This window comes from Heliangelus exortis, chromosome Z (assembly GCF_036169615.1).
Source record: "Heliangelus exortis chromosome Z, bHelExo1.hap1, whole genome shotgun sequence".
In the NCBI taxonomy this organism is placed as follows: Eukaryota; Metazoa; Chordata; class Aves; order Apodiformes; family Trochilidae; genus Heliangelus; species Heliangelus exortis.
The window spans coordinates 45,868,875-45,886,411 of NC_092454.1; the positions used below are offsets into that span (position 1 = coordinate 45,868,875).

General features: G+C 40.5%; 1 protein-coding gene across 12 annotated transcripts in view; it reads right to left on the reverse strand.

Annotated features, from left to right (window-relative positions):
* The window catches only part of RIC1 (RIC1 homolog, RAB6A GEF complex partner 1), a 44,575-nt gene extending 34,181 nt beyond the window's left edge, over nucleotides 1–10,394 (reverse strand). For 8 of the 12 annotated variants that reach the window (XM_071731398.1, XM_071731396.1, XM_071731391.1 and 5 more), the window contains exons 1-2: nucleotides 10,254–10,394; nucleotides 3,878–3,985 (exon numbers count right to left, since the gene is read on the reverse strand). Coding sequence is in view for 8 of the 12 variants with exons in the window: in XM_071731391.1 (XP_071587492.1) it covers nucleotides 3,878–3,985; nucleotides 10,254–10,394 (249 nt within the window). In the remaining 4 variants the exon portion in view is untranslated. Of the gene's footprint in view, nucleotides 1–3,877; nucleotides 3,986–6,886; nucleotides 6,908–8,705; nucleotides 8,731–10,253 lie in introns of those variants that run through there. The other 4 variants (XM_071731394.1, XM_071731392.1, XM_071731397.1 and 1 more) reach the window with 4 other exon arrangements.
* Between the last annotated feature and the right edge of the window lie 7,143 nt (nucleotides 10,395–17,537).

Sequence of the window (17,537 nt, forward strand, 5' to 3'; positions counted from 1 at the left end):
ATATTTGGTATCTTTAAATCCCCAGTCAAATTCTGTCATTCTGGAAGGCTGATTTCAAACTGTAAGTCCATTCAGGGAATAAATATAAATCATTTAGTTATCAGATGTTCCAGTCATAACTGGAAGTTGATGCGGGGTTTATATAAGCACAGGGGAGGCAGATGGCCAGTAAGATTAGTTGTTCAAAGAAGTACATTTTGTTTAAAGCACGAATTTATCCTTCAGACAAATTGGCAAATGTGTTTTGGCTAAACAGTGTTTCCATCTAGTAATTTTAATATGGGCTGGGAATGTACCCAAAGCACTGTTACTGGAGACAAGAAGCACTGAAGTGGATGGTTTCGACTTGTTTTGCAAGACTGGTTTTCTTTCTTTTGAATAAAGGAAAAAGTAACATTCTTCTTAGCTTCAGCTAGTTTATCAGTTCACAGATACCATGTTTTTCTCCAGTCAAATATTTTGCTCTATCATGAAAGAAATGCATTCTGGCTTTCAAGTCCAAGAAACACAGTTATTCTCTCTCAAAGTGAGTATGTCATGAAAAAATAAAATCGGAACCGTAATGGTGAGCTTGAGACAAGCTGAAACTAAATGGAAGATTTTCTATGTGCTGTAATATCATGTTCAGGTATTACGTGGTAAAGAAACGTGTTCATTTCTAACATCTTTACAGGTTCTTTCCATTACATCATTAAATATTTAACCTGTAAGTTATCTTATCCTGGAAGAAAAAGTAAAACAATACTGTGAAGTATCTTTATACTGATATTAAGGTACAAAGGGTCTTACTGAACGCTATTCAAAGCACAAAGTTGGTATTGTTACAGGTACATTTCTAAACAGAACCTCAAATTCCATGAAGAGCTTGATGAAATGCAAGATCATTCAACCATTCCTGCAACTGATCATATTCATTCACACAGGCATCAACATCACTTTACAAATGTCTGTGTTGCAATGAAACCTACTAAATTACCCATCACAGTCATCCAGTCCCTCATCATTCTCATCTGACAGTCAAATATATAAACATACGGTACCTCACAAGGAATTTCATTACATGGCTTCTTGTAACCTAAAAAGAGTTTTAATAAAACTCTGCCTTAGCTATGGGAATGCAAACTGAAGAGCAGCCTGCATACCAGAGGATTGTCTGTAGCAGGGGAAAGACTAAAATGCCTGATGTATCCTACCTTGAATCATCTTAACCCAACCCACCAGTTTAACTACTAGAATGAGCAACCTTGGGTGCATGTACTAATCTAGACAAAAAGGAAAATATTTCCCAGTAACACTGGAAAAATTAGCAATGTAGGAGTTTGAGAGACGAAATTACAAAGTATCGGGGGAAAAAAAAAAAAAGATCAATTTATAAAATGTGCCAACAGTTTAGCAATAGAAGATACTAGCAGTAGAATTATTAAGGGACAATTGCCAGTGTGAGACCTGATTAAGTTTGTTTAACTACATACCATTAAAGATACTTTAAGTATTTTATATAAAGCATTATATGCCAGACCAAAGTTTGCCTTCAGTGCGAGTGGTAGTTAGTCCCAAGCATACACTGCAAAATTATATATGTTCATGGAGACACTCTGAACACCCTGGCACTCAGGAGCAAGAAAAGGTTTTTATATATCACACTCTAGTAGTACACGTTAAACCCAGACTACGCTCCCATCACCATATCAATAAATTAAAGAGAACGTATCACTTGCCTAGTAAGCACATACTAAGCTTTTTGTTCACCTTTCCTAACAGCAAAGTACAAAATATTATTATTATTATTATTATATAAAACTACTTAAAATCAAGAAGCTGAAGAGCACAGATTGTAACAAGTGAGAAACTAAATCACCCAGCTCAACTTTAGAACTAATATTTTTAGCTGTTGCACTGAACTTCAGTAATTAACTAAAGTTAATTCAGTTCAGTGAAAATAGGAATGCAACATATTTTCTAATTATTAACTTGCTTTGCTATTATATTACACTTTATTTTTGCTTTTTCCTTTTCTCCTTAAGAAAAAGTCACAGAGAGGGGAGAAAATGCTTAGTCTACGAGAAAGAAGTTTGCAGTTTTATTTGGGATACATGTATCATGCATCAGAAGGAAGACCTTCATTAAACCCCTAAACCTGCCTTTCCACCCTGTCTCTCTATAGCAGAAGTACCAATGCCAGTATTTGTAAACACAGTTTTTCATCAGGACTCATTAACTGTTTCAAATTAAACTTTGTATAGATTCCAAAAGTGTATTAAAAAACCATGCAAAACAGAACTGGCATTAAACTACCATAACAAACATCCTTGTCTATATTATTTGCATATATACAGCTAGGAGATAGAATATAAATGCAAAAAACATGTAGAATATTAGACATCTCAGTATACCCACTGTTCTATAACTTGTTGAATAATTTTGAATTTCAGTATGTAAACTTCAATTTACAAGCCAAGACTTCATTTAGATTCTGACATCATCTGCCAAAGAAATTGACATTTGCTGCAGAAAAACTTGGAAAAGTAAAGTGATTGAATTAGCAGAAGTTAAAGCTAGTTGGACTATCAGCTAAACCATTAAGTCTCTTGAGCAAATAGATCCAAGCATCACAGAAAACACACTGCATACAAAGTAATTCAATACAACAATTAAAATATTTTCTAAATTGCTGCATAAACAGTATAATTAAAGTGTGTTTGGATAGCTTACTTGTGATTATCTGCTGTGTGATAAAACTGAAGAATTCTTTTGTATGCTTAGCAAATGTTACAGAAGTCTCTTTGCTGGTAACCATTAACATTTGCTAACTGAAAAACCTACTCCTGCATTTCACAGCAGAAACCAAGAGCACAAGAAAACATCTGGTGTCTTCCACTAAAACAACAATATGGGATAGGTTCAAAAACTACAAAGCATTAGAGACATCATTTTAAGCACAAAAGGAGATAGGAGATAAGCACGAGGAGATAAGTCAGTGTACTAAAAAATACAGTAGTTTTTATGCACCTTGTAATTCCACATAATATATTTCTGATGAGTAAGTTCAATGATTTCATTCCTTTCTTCTGTAACTTCACACAAGAAAATCATAAATACAGTAGTCTGATTATAAAAGGTAGGAAAAGAAACTTATCCACTTTAAGACCTGGTCACCAAGGTGATACCAAGAGTATCATCCTATATTGTGGCTCATAAACTCTATTACTACCTTGTCTGCATCTACCTTTCACTTCAAATTTTTAAATGTTCATGCTGAAACAGTTCACTTTATTGCTGCAAGCACAGCACCACCGCAGTGCAATATTTAATTTTCATGTAAGACAAGGTGACATTGATACCTTCAACACTCTTAAACAGAAGAGTCTATGTATCACCTATCACTGTCCTTGTTTCTGCACCCTCAGTGAGTTGCAATTTTTTTTAATCACCAAAAGATGCTCCCTCGTATTAAAGCCAGTTTCATCCTCTTAGGACCCACCTTTCTGAAACACATGTAAAGCCTATTTCTCAAGCTAAATATGCTTATGCCACCTAACTCCTCAACTATTCCTTCCATTCACATGTCTTTGAATTCCCTTATGCTTCATTTACAAGATTAATAAAGTAATGAGATGCTGATCACTGCCCAATAATTCAACTAAGTGCTATTTTAATACAAAGAACTGCAGTTTATTTATCTGGGGAAAAATGAATTAAAACTACTAAAGGATGCCTCTATTAAAAAAAACAAAAACCCTTGGAATTATGTATTTTCAAAGATAAATATCAATTAGATGTAGATACAATCTGCAAGTTTGCATAAGCACAGAAATCCTTAATACAAAACTGTCTTTCCAATAATTTAACCACAGTAAGAAGTAAAAACCCTACTTACTGAAACAGCTATCATGGTGCTGTCGGGCCGCCATTCTGCTTGTTTATAAGGTCCAAACTGAGAAGCTGCTTTTGATAGTCCCTTGTAGCTTACAATTAATACACTGGGCTGGAAGAAAAAAAAATTACACCTCATTTATAGAAGAAATGGGCTGTTTGTTACATTGTGATACAACTGTAAACAACTGTTTCCTTAACAGCAACAACACATTTGAAGAGGGAGGTTAAAAAAATTGTATATATTTTACATTGCATTACACAATGGTGTTTTTAAAGGGAGTTTATATAACCAGTGCCACACTGTCATTCTCAATCTCACTCTTTCAAACCCAGGATATTTAAATAAAATACTTCGTTTGTGCAGCCAGGAGTTATTACAGGATACAAAAGTAGTTTCAAGTTAGACAAAGGACAGCTGATGGTTAAGATGAACAAAAACATCTCAAAAATTAAAGCCTATAATGAAAATGACTGTCAAATCAACTAGAGTGAAATATTCTGTAGAGCATCTGGTACAATCCAGTTGCTTGGTTTCTACTAAATGTATGAGTCACTGCATCAAAGAGAATGGTAATTAGGAGACCTCGTTTGTATCTCTCCAAGAACAGCCTACTAGAATTTGTATGGAAAATCCACCTCTAGAGTTTGCTAGAAAAAATTTTGCATATGATGAGATGTCTCCATTAGAAACTTTAGTCCTGGTAATGGAGAAGAGCTGTCACAAAACACAGACAAAGCATGAAATCTTCATTCCCTTTCACAAAACCAGTTGAGAGTTGTGACACATAAGCCCAATGGAAAGTTATCCTTCCTTGCTCCAATCCTTAGAAACATTCTTCTTCCTTAAATATATTTAAGAACTGTTTGTACTTTTTAGTCTTTAAACACTGAATATCTCGAAGACTAACACTCTTTTCACAGCTGCTATGTCTAGGAAGAAGATTCTTGCATTTGCTGAAAGAAGTCAACAGTATTAGCAGCTGACAATATGGTACATATGAGTTTGGGTTTTTTTAATGTACCATCAATACAAGAATCTGCATGGTGATAGGCAACTGCTAAAATCCTAATATTCTTATCCCCTAAAAATTTAATACTCTAGACATTTAAAAAAAAAAATCTCATTTAGCATCAAGAAGCAGTTTTTTTCAAAGCCACAGATGTTCTATTTAGTTTTGCAAGACGGATGCTTCAGCACTTCATTAGATTGTAGGCACAAGACAAAAATAAAAAACACGCTGGTCTGATGAGCTTACAATCTAAGTAACAAAGACAAGACAGGACAAAAGCCTGTTGACACTGTGAACTTTATTTGGCCATTAGATGGTCTGTGCTCCACTTTAAAGGCTGAGGCTCTCTGGGTTTATAAACCAATAAACCAGAAAGTTTATATGGAATTAGAATCAGCAGAATATCCATCCAGCAAAGACAGCAGAAACAGCTTCCAGTACTGCACTTCACATAAGCTATTGGGAAAGAGTTAAAAAAAACGAAGTGCATTGGAACTGTCAATCCCTACCTCTCCCAAGAGAAAGTTTTCAGTTAACCGACTGCTCAGAAATTTTGCTAATAAGAAAGGACATCTTCTAGAGATCTTTGCTGCCACTCAGCCCCATGAACTGCCAAGTGCTTAAACTTGGATTAAACAGAAATTAACGCGACGGAGAAGAGACCCTGTAACCTCCATCTCTGATCTCATGCTGCCATGCTACATGCAGTTAACAGGATAGTCAAAACTGTTCACTGAGGATGCTTTTCTCTTCATGCAAGCAATTCGGAGATGTTTTTGTGGGGTCATCTATTTTATATCAACACTGAAGACACTGAAAACCTAGAGAAGCCTACTAACCATTCACACGATGATTTCACATTCCACATGACAAATCCATCAGTCTAACAGGTATTTATCATTTATTTAAATATGTAACCACAAATACACCTTTATAATAGAAACAACAGCTCAGCTGTTACTCATATCTTGACACCTGCCTCCTCAGACAGGTCTGATGGGTATCAGTAAGAGGTTAGCATCTCGGGGGTTAAATTGCTAAGGAAAAACCAGAGCAGACGAGACAAAACATCTTTGTTTGCACTGGTGGTATCTATGTCATATTGTTCATAATACATAGCCACTCTACATCATTATCTAGACGTTTTTTCTCTATCTTGCAACCAAATTCCACATTTAACTACTACAGAAAGTATATCTAATCTTTTCTACAAAAAGGCCACATACGATAGTTCTCTCTATTATTCTGCTTTAAAGTCCAGGAGGAAAGCATAATCCTGAAATCACAGAGAAAATACAGTATTTTTTTCTTTTTAATGGCCAAGTGTAATTTTAAAAATACAATACCAAAACAACTGCATTTTTTAATATATTTATGCACATATTGTATGAAGTATAAGCACTGGTGTCACAAGTGACTTCTTCTGTCAAAATTACAAGTAAGAAAGATCACTTCCCTAACAGAAGTAGTCCCATTTTGTTCTTTTTGTTTAAACAACACGTATGCTTAAATTTAAGCCACTTACCAAGGTCAGCTCTAATCCTGCAGTTCCTATAGACTGAAAAGAATGAATTATGACAGCTGTTTGAATAAAGACCTATTCAGCATTTAGAACAAATACAGATTATTTGACAGTCTAGGGTTCTGAAATGCATGCTTTTCCATAAGTTTATAGTTCATCTGAGTGATCAGATTCTCTATCAGATCGCCACCAAAAAAAAAAAAAAAAAAACCAGTAAAGTTTAAAAACAAGGCTAAATGTAAATCATTAGCTGACATGCACATAGGTAATTAAGAAATGCTCCTCAAAATAAGTAGTAAGGCAAGCTACTCTTGGCTTCAAAGATCTTACAAAACAGGTTTTGACAGGCAGTCATAGCAGATAGTCCAAAAACCTCCAGGAGCTTTCATTAAATACTCAAGGCCAGTACTTATTCCTGGCATTGCCACAAGTGTGTGAAGATTAAAGAAAGAAAATGCTGAACTGTATTTATACATACAGCTACGTCACCAGACTATTCTTCTTGCACACAATTCACCCTTCAACACTTTCAGGGGGAACTTCACTCATCCACACCTACTTCCTTGGGTGCATACATCTTTCCTTAATATCAAAAGCCCCATAGGTGAATATCTTGAATTCCTAGTATGGCTTCCTCAATCTCTTCTTTCATGAGATATTCAAGACAATTCAAAATTAAAAGCCAATACTCCTAAAGCAGTAAGGGTTCCAAGGAGCCAACTATAATACTCCTTTGATCACTTGAAGAGCTGAAAAAAAAAAATAAACAAACAGAAAAAAAGCTTGTATTTGTTCAGCAAGCTGAACAACCCTGTAAAAGCCATCATTGGTCCACCATAAGAGCCACTAAAATACAGGTGCAAGCAGGGAAAATTATGACACATTTCAAAAAGTTTTAATTAATTGAAGTCTCTGATTTCCACCACCAAGAATTAACATTACCTGAATGAAAACAGTGACAAGCTTTCCAGTGCTGTCAGTGAACACAGTTCCATTGGCTCTTAGCATCAATGAATCTTCCAGGTTACTTAAGTCACAAATGTCTTCTGATTCAATAAAAATATATGACAGCAATCTTCAGAGGGGGGTGGCACTTAACACAACCCATTGTGGGGTGTATAAGGAGAAAATATGTTTGTAACACTATCACATAAAATAAATTTTTTTAAACGTGCTTATTTCAGCTTTACCTCATTCTTTTTTTTTTTTTTTTTTTTTTTTTTTTTTCAAACACTGGAACAGGCTTCCAAGAGAGATGGTTGAAGCCCCATACCTGTCAGTGTTAAAGAGGCATTCTGGAAATGCCCTCAGTAACATGCTTTAGCTTCTGGTCAGCCCTGAAGTGGTCAGGCAGTTGGGGCAGGTGATTGCTGCAGATCCCCTCCAACTAGCTTATTCCACTAGTTTATTTAGTCTAGTTTATTCCACCCTTTTTTAATTTCTGTGTTAGGTATGCTTGGTAATGTGCACACTAGTACAGTAGCACATGGATATAATTATTAAATACATAAACATACACATGGGGGAGTGAGTGTGGGCTCAAAAATCTTTCAGTAACACTGGTGCATGATCAAAAACGTTCACCACTCATCAATGGTCTCTTCTATCTACAATCCAATCTCTTCCTACTAAAGTAAAAGAGTCCAGGACTTCTTAGCTCAAAAACACTACCAGGATTCCACCTGTTTTTACCTACACCATTTACCCAGTTTCTAATCTTCATACCTGTACTGTTTCCAAATCAGAACACAATCTACAGTTTGGAATAAGCGTCCCTTAGTTCCATTAGTCCTTAGTACACTGCAGGTGAAAAGGAGCTTTAACCATGAAAAATACACATACTTAATGTAAATTCACACACCTGGAAGTATTTCAAAGGGCTCCTTGTTCTTGAAAACTTTAGAACACAACTTCACCAGCCTCAATCTTATGTGAAATCTTTCCTATGTAGTCGAGATAGTAGCAAGTCTTAACAACAGCATTAGCCTGTAGGCTCTTCTGCTTAAAGAAACTGAATTAGTTCAGTCTGACCAGAACTTCTCCCTGTTCAAAGAAGATACTTCTGGCAAAATGAAACATTTTCTAGAATGCAATCATCTTAGTTTGTTTTATGGAAGTCCAACAGGTGATTTAAAACCAAACAAAAAACCACTAAACAAACAAAAACCCAAAACCAAAACAACAACAAAAAACCCCAACCCAAACAAAAAAACCCCACATTCAAAATTTCAGCTACATAAAAAATTAATGATAGATGGTATATTCAAACATGCCCTTAACAGAAATATCTGTCTTACTGAATTTTAACAGTCAGATGTCCACAGAGGTAACATACTTTTTTCAGTTAGTGATCAAGCCTGGAAAAAAACAGTACCTTCCTTCAAGTCACTCATTACATACTGAATAAAAATGTATTTTTTTTTTAAATGTAATGACCTGCAAGTCTGCTCAACTTTTCTACAACACGCCAGCTCTTTTAGTGCTCTGTCTGTAGCCAGTTATACAACATTTACCATTTCAAAACAAGCCCAAGCACGTCAGTTAATCAATGTCGTCCTTGGGAACAGAACATAAAGTAAATTACATCCTAGAACACTGGGCACTTGAGAGGCATTCTCCATGCCTGTTCTTTTTACAGATTTTATTGGAAAATACGATCACCTGCTGATGGTCTACAACTCAAGGTTTAACAAAAGCTAGGAGAGCCTAAACTTTACCTACACTATGTGCAACAAACCTAACAAAACGGAGGCTGCATGATGATGTTTGCCCAGCACAGTTACTGAGCTGGTTGGTATGTCCTAGTTGGATACCTGTACAAGTTAAAACAACAGCATCAGCACCCCACCCAGGAACTAATAAACAGTCACAACACGATGAAACACCATAACACCAACGAAAAGTGATGAAATCTTAGCATAATCTAAAATAAAACATTAAGGCTATGACTGCCATTTGATACCTTCTAGTATCAGCTTTCTAAAATTGGATTGTTGGTGTTCTCCTGTAATCTGAGATGAACTCTATAAATTGTTTGGACTTGGAGATATTTATAGACAGATTTAGGGTCTAATCTAGACTGTACTTTAAAGGATTCAGCATTAAAATGTATAGTTAGTATCACTGCTGTTTCATTTACTGCATCGAATCAAGTGGACAAACTGCATTTTTCTTACCACACTCGTTCAAACTGACTTAAGAGTAAGACATTTAATGTCAATTATTCACATAGCCTCAAACTGGATGTTGCTAGAGCAGCAACTTCCATATGAAAGCTATGACAATTCTTCTGCTTAGGGTCACAAAACTTTTAAACTCTTCATAAAAAAAAAAGTTCGTTAACTTCTGTGTTACATCATTACACAGGATGTAACAGCCTGTTCTCAGCTTTATAAAAAAGTGTTTCATATCTCCTACACTTCTTTGTAGAAAACATCTGAAGGTAGAAGACATTAAGCATATTTGCCAAAAAAACACTGCTACAAACAGTCTTTGCACTACGCTAATGTGCTATTTAAAGTGAAATTAAAAAAAAAAAAAAAAAAAAAAAAAGCTGGTTAGAAGTCTACTTTTAGCAAACGTTAACTCCGAGTAGACCTTGCATATTTTCTTAACACTACACTGTGATCAGTAAACATTGTGGCTTACGTGGCTATCGGTAAACACCACGGTTTATCAGTAAATACCGAGGCTTTATTTTTGATAAATAATGAAGTATTGTGTAAGCTTTAAACTGAAATTCTACCACCCCGTCTAGAATAGGCACGAAAAAATATTTCACAGCGGAGAGGGCTTTCCAGCCGGGAGAGCAGAGTCTGAAGGCCAAGAGGAGGACAGACACTCACCCGGCAGTACCAGATGCTTAGCTGAGACGGGGATAACACTGCGAAGAAAGCCCTCTGAGGATCCGTCTGGATGTGAAGAGGTTGCTCCAGCGACTCCAGAGGACACACCAGCCTCTTGGGCCAGCCGCTGAGAAAATACATGGCTGTAGATTCCCTCTTCCCGAGAAGGGGGCTCCCAGCTTACTCTAGCCTAGGAGGGGGTCGGCGGGGACATCGGCCGCAGGAGGGCTCGCTCTGATCACCGGCCCGAGGCCGACCACGCATAATCCCCAGCAAAGCGATGGGACCCCTCGGCTCACCACGGGGGCGGCCCGGGGCCCCGCCGACGCTCCTCCGGCTGGGGCGGGAAGGGACGCGGCCGCCGAGGGGAGAAGCGGAGTCGGGTCTGGGGAGAGGCGAGAGCGAAACGGGCGGCGGCCCGAGGGAGGCGGCGAGAGCGGGGCGGACGGTCACTGCTCCGAGCGGGACCGCGGCACTTGCGGCGGCGGCGGCAGCAGCAGCAGCGGCAGCAGCGGCGGCTCCTCCCTCCTGCGGGTGCCTCGCCCGCCTGCTCTCCGTGTCGCTGCTGTCGTCGTCGTCGTCGTTGTTTTCGTCGTCGTTGTCGCCGCCGCCGAGGCCCCCGCCGCCATCTCCCTCCTCCTCCTCCTTCTCCTCCTCTTCCTTCTCCTCCCCCCCTAGGCTACGGCGTCTCAGCACCAAGGCCCCGACCGGGACAGCGGCTCCGCGGCGGGGGCGGGGGCGGGAGCGGGGCGGGGGCGGGCTCGGAGGCGGCCATTGGCCCCGGCGGCGGGTTCGCGCGGAAGTGACGTTCAGGCGCCCGAGGTTCCCCCCCCTCCTCCCAGCACCCCCGCCCCGGCAGACGCCGTGTCAAAGGTTCCGGGACAAAAAACGCGCGCGACGGCGGCGGAGGCGGGGGCGGAGGCCACGGGCGGCGGGGCGGGGTCCTGTGCACGCGCTTCCGTTCAAGGCGGGCTCAGCCGCTGCCCTCGGAGTCGGGGGAGAGGGGGCTTGGGAATGGGGGGCAGGGGGAAAAGAAGGCAGTGAGGGGTGGGGAGTCGGGCGCCGTCCCCCGGGCGCCGCGCAGCAGTCAGTCAGTCAGTCAGTCAGTCAGTCAGTCAGCCAGTCAGTCACTGTCAGTCAGCCAGTCAGCCAGTCAGTCAGTCAGTCAGCCAGTCAGTCAGTCAGTCAGTCAGTCTGCATATGGGGAGGTGTCCGTGGAGGGGCCCCCGGAGGCTCTCCGCCGTCCCACGCGGTGAAAACCGCACCGTAGGGGTATGGGCGCCCCGCCTCAGCCGGGTCTGCATGGGGGATGGTGCTGGGTGAGGCCCTGCAGGGAGGAGGACTCTAGCACCCAGCCTGCGATTTAGGAGGTGAAGAAGTTGCTCAGCCTCAGGAGGATGATTGGAGGGCTGCAGTGGGTGATAAAGTCGAGTCTGAGAGAGAAAGAGCTGTCTGTCTGTCTGTCTGCCTGCCTGTCTGCCTGCCTGCCTGCCTGTCTGCCTGTCTGTCTGTCGCCAGCATGGAGGTGTCCGCTGAGCCCGTGTCTTGGGGACAAGATGGGCTTTTTTTTTTTTTTGCTTTTTTGTCCTCTAGGTTATTTTTCAGCCAAAACCTGTTCCTTCATCTTCTTTCCCTTATTGCCCAAATGCTTTTATTCGCACGTTAAGGGGAGAGCAGGAAAGAACATGTGGTGTCAAGGATGAAAAGCACAAACTAAAGATAAAGCTGTTAGATAAAGTGAGCGAGGCTTGTTTGTCTCCTCTTGTGGAAAACAAAGGATATGAAGAGAACTCAAGGTTGATGTCCACACTATTGCAAGGGCAGTGCCTGTGTTGGAAAGAAAAATCTACTGGTAGAAATAATATAGAAAGTATACTGAGCCAGTCACCCAACACTGCTTGCTAGAGGAGCTCCTATGTGCTGGGCTGTCTCCAAACAGGTATCACTTCATGCAGATTACCCACTTGCCCTCAAAGAACGTGGTCTGTGCTCCTCTTTCATACTTATTTGTTGTTTCCTTAATTCTACAGAATTAGAGACAAACATGCTTCTAGCTCATGCTGTCCTGGTGAGATAATGCCAGGTTGTGTGCTGAGAGCAGCACTGATGAAGGAAACAGCTTTTACTGCTGCTAATAGCAACTACATTTTGGCATTTTCTACACTGCAAAAAACCCTGAAATCTTTGTAATTGCTGCTATTGTTGCTTTCTTTGTGGAGAGGCATGAGGCACATAATTGAAATCAGAAGTAATTCTGATGCACTCTTGTTAGAAGTATGATTATGAAAATGCTCACATCAGTGGTATGAATACTATTTAAACTGTGATTTTCAGTACATTTTTGAAGGATGAATCAAATAAGTAATAGACTTTTAAAAATGATAGGCTGTTTGTAGTTGAATAATTTCTCAGTGTTGGGGTGTGGGAATGTAACTCACAATACCCTAGGATGCAAAACTTGCATAGAAATGAAGTGCATGCAGGGGACCAAGCTCACAGTTTCTGAAAAAACCTGGCAGTGGCTGCCAAGGCACAGTTACTGGCTCAAGCAGCAAGACTATGATAATAAAGCTTAACAGAATTGTTAAAGCCCTTTATACACAAAGCTGAGATTGCCACTTGTCATCAAGTGCACCTAGCTGAAGATGAGCTGGAGATGCAGATGTATACTAAGTGATAGCCACTTTGTTTCTGAAACTGGGCTCTTCAGATAGCTGTGTCTTGGAAAGGAAGAGCTCATGCAGAGCTGTGGGAACATCCAAGAACATCACAAGTCCAGGTACTTGATTTTTTATCAAGGCTAATATCAATTGCCTTGATATTAGCAATTGAGTGAAAGGAGAGAGGTGACAGCGCTGGTGGCAAAAGTAGATTATTCTGCACAGTTGTCACTGTTAAGATTCGTGGTGTTTGGTTTGTAACTATTACCATGAACTGTCATTTAGATTATGCAGCTAACTCTTAACAAATGCTCTGTCTGTGCCTGTTGCATGAACAATTATGGAGAGTCAGCCCTTGTATGTGGAATTTAGAAAAAACCAAACATCACTACTCTGTTGACTGTTACCAGTGCCACCAATGTGCCGTCTTAGAGCCAAAAAAAATTCACAGAAAGACCAATAGTGAGGCATGGTCATAGACAATAGCATGAAGTTTTTTCCACACTGCTTACAAATGCAGGCATTGCATCATATAAGCCACAAGAGGGTGTGTGACAAACAGTGAACGTCTGTGTTATGTACATCAAAATATCTTGATGAAGTCATCTTGGCTTCTTAAACTGGTTTTGGAGCACGTCCTTCACCTTGCAGATTTCAGCTGTTAAATTGTGAAGTTTGCTATGGATTAGCCTGTTTAAACTGCCTCTGCAATTAGTCACCTTCTGACCCACCAAAAATTGGACTTTTTCATTAAGTACAAATCAGTCCATATAAACAGAAAAAGATAGGGCAAATATCCAACTAATTTCCTGTGGACTGTTGGCAGAAATTAATTCAGGGGGCGACTATGATGGTTCTTGCCATCCTTAAAATGAAATCTAAAGAAATATCAAAGTATTAATACCAGAAATTTAGAAGGAAAAAACCCCAACAAACAAACAAACAAACATAAAAGGGAAGTTATTTGCTATAACACTATAAGAAAACGTGTGTTTTAAAGATAAAATACAACGGATTAGATGCTAGTGCTTGTCAGCTGCAAAGCCATGAGATTTAATAAGCTCAGAGAAAAGTCACTCTGATTATTGCAGTAATTTTCTGTGTTCAGCCAAGAGAGACGGAAGGAGTATTCTTGTATAGACTGCCAGAAAGATGGGGAAGAACAGTTATTCTGTTGCTTCTACAAAACAAAACTCAGCAGCAGGCGCTTATCACACCAAATCACACCTTACACAGAGTGTTGGGGGTTGGAAGGGACCTCAGGAGATCATCGAGTCCAACCCTGCCAGAGCAGGACCACCTGCTGTAGGTCACCATCATCCTCTAGGAATGCATCCAGGTGGGCTTTGATGTCTCCAGGGACGGAGACTCCACAGCCTCACTGGGCAGCCTGTGCCAGTGCCCTGTCACCCTCACAATGAAAAAGCCTTTTCTTCTGTTTATCCAGAACCTCCTGTACTCCAACTTGCATCCATTACCCTTTGTCCTATCCCCAGTCATCACTGAGAAGAGCCTGGCTCCATCCTCCTGACACACCCTTTTCATATTTGTAAACATTAATATGAGGTCACCCCTCAGTCTCCTCCAAGAAGGAGCTGCCAGCTCCCTCAGCCTTTCCTCATAAGGGAGATGTTCCACTCCCTTCATCATAGTTGTAGCTCCATGCCAGACTCTCTCAAGCAGCTCCTGGTCCTTCTTCAACTGAGGGGCCCAGAACTGGACACAATATTCCAGATGTGGCCTCACCAGGGCAGAGTAGAGGGGGAGCAGAACCTCTCTCGACCAACTAACCACCCCCCTCCTAATGCACCCCAGGATGCCACTGGCCTTCTTGGCCACCAGGGCACATTGCTGGCTCATGGTCGTCCTTCTGTCCACTAGAACTCCCAGGTCCATCTCCCCTGTGCTGCTGTCCAACAGCTCAGTCCCCAGCCTGTACTGGTACCTGGGGTTGTTCTTTCACAGATACAAGACTTTACACTTGCCCTTGTTGTGATTATATACAGTACACGTGTATATATTACCTTATATACCTGAAATACTGGGACAATTCTCATTTACAACAGCTAGACTCCATCATTTTACCACTGAAATCATTACAAAATAGATCCATACCATATCCATAATAGTCCTTTTGGACTGCTACAATTACATTCACTGTCTGTCAATTATTTTGTTTTTTTAACCCTGCTATGGTGAAATAGAATTAAAAGCTAATACTGACCAAAAAAAATGCAGGTAATAAAATTATTTGGATGCATTCCACATGTTTTTCTTAGCAATCAATTATTCATAAATAGCCACAAAATCACGTGGCAACATTGCTTAGCATTTGATAGTATGTAACTTAATGCAATTAGTAATTATTGTTTTTCAGATCACTCTCTAATTAACTTGTAAATAATCCCCCTTTACTTTATTGTGGTATACCATTTCACACAAATCACAGGGTACTGTTTTCATTTTCTCACTAGACAATTTATGTAATTCACAGACACTATAAAGTAGTGTTGCAACTCAGATTTGCAAGTGAACGAGTAAATCTGCTAGTTAGTTTTGGGGTGAATACAAATATTATAATGAAGTTGTAGTTACAGTTCAGCTTGATTAGTGAGCCCTAATTTCTTTCTTACGTTCTCTTCTCCCCAAGAAAATAGAAAAGGAAATCAAAGCAAAGCCCTTACCCGTGCTTCAACAGCCATATGCAGTATGTAAAGCCAAATATGAAGGCAGAAAAAGCTTTCAGTGTTCCCAAAGATTAATCATCATTAGTGTCAATATGTCCTGGTGACATATATATATATATATATATATGTGTGTGCATATATATATATATATGACAAATATATATATGTGCCAAAATCATGGGCTGTGGGATTTAACATAGCTGCCACAAGATTTGCAGGAGATTTGGGTTCTTTAGAATAAAATACATGCAGAAGCCCTCAGGATTTCAGTTTGCTATACTATAAATTCAGTAGGAGATTATTTATTTTTTTTTAATTCTATGTCAGTGAAAATATCCTTAGAAATACATTCCCTTCTCTCAGGCTTTATTATTTGGGTTTCAGTGACAGATGAATGCTTTTTAGTTTCACGGGTAACCTACCACTGAAGTGTTTGCTTTGTGCACACAATTTCCTTGCCAAACCTGTTGCAGTTTCTGAATAATGTCTAGCATTTCTTGAAGGTGTTTGGTGCCTGATACTAGGAAAGTGAAACTTCCAGAATCACAAATAATTTTTTAAGTCTTGGCTTTAGGAAAGTTCATTATTTTAGATTCAGGAACACAGAGCACAGCTTCTTTAAGAAAGCACCTACTTTGCAAAATGCAGATCATGTAATTGGATTAGATCACCACTGATGAGTAAAGGGGCTGCCTACAAACCCTGTATGGCTTTCCAAGAAGAAAAAGGGATTGTAGAAGGAGCTAAATGACTCTGACTTACATTTCTTTACACCAGTATAGACCAGTACTGATAAAATGTTTTCTATTCACCATAAAGAAACAAAAAACCATGCAAGCTGCCATGGGTGGGAAATAATGGGAAATGAATGAATTAAGCATTTTTGGGCGATAGCTGCATGTTTTCACCAGGCTACACCCTCTACCAGAAGTATGGAGTACAGAGTGCAGTTATGGTATATAACACGGACATGGGGATGAAAAAATGGTTGGAGAGATATGAGCTCTTGCATATGGAAGCATTGTTAGGATGATCTGTGTTGATATGGTCCCATTTTTTGGTAGCAAGGTAGGGGCCCCAGGTAGGGGTTCCTGCAAGAAGCTGCTGAAAGCTCCCCTTGCTCCAAAATGTCCAGCCCAACCTCTGGCTAATACTGAGGCCACCAATGCACCTCTGGCATATTCAAGAAGGGGAAACAAGCAGCTGTAACACCTCAGGGCAGGGGAGAGGTGAGGAGAGAGGAATATCAGAGGTGAGATACCAAGAGATACCGAGTTCGATGAGGAAGGAGAGGGAGAAGGTGCCCTGAAGCTCCTCTCCATACCGTTGTGAGACAGCAGGCTGTCTCCTTGCAACTCATGGAAGAGCACAGTGTGTCTGGCTGTGAAGGATCATGGTGGAGCAGGAGTGGACCTGCAGCCATGTAGCACCCCACGCCAGAGGAGGTGGCTGTACCCAAAGTCATCTGTGGCTCTGCCCGTGCTGGAGCAGTTTGCTCCTGAGGGACTGCAGGAAGGACACATGTTGGAGGGGCTTGTGAAGGACTCTCTCCCGTGGGAGGAACCCTACATGGGAGAAGGGGAAGACTGCAAGTAATCCTTCTCCCTGAGGAGGAAGCGGCAGCAGAAAACAACCTGTGATGCATGGGCTGTAAAACCCTCTCCCTGTCTCCCCACGCCACTTGGCCGGGGAACAGAGCAATTAGTTCCCTGGAAGAAAGGAGGGGTGGGGTAAAGTATTTAAGCTCTGGTTTCTTCGTTTTCTCTTTGCCCTGATTTTATTTGATTAATGGTAAACTAAATTGATTTTTTCCCCAGGTTGAGTCTGTTCTGCCCATGAGCATAACTGGTGAGTGGGATCCTCCTAGTCCTTGTCTTGACCCACAGGGTTCTAGGTGAGTTTTCCTTCTTGCTGTGCCAGAATGGGGGAGGAGGAAT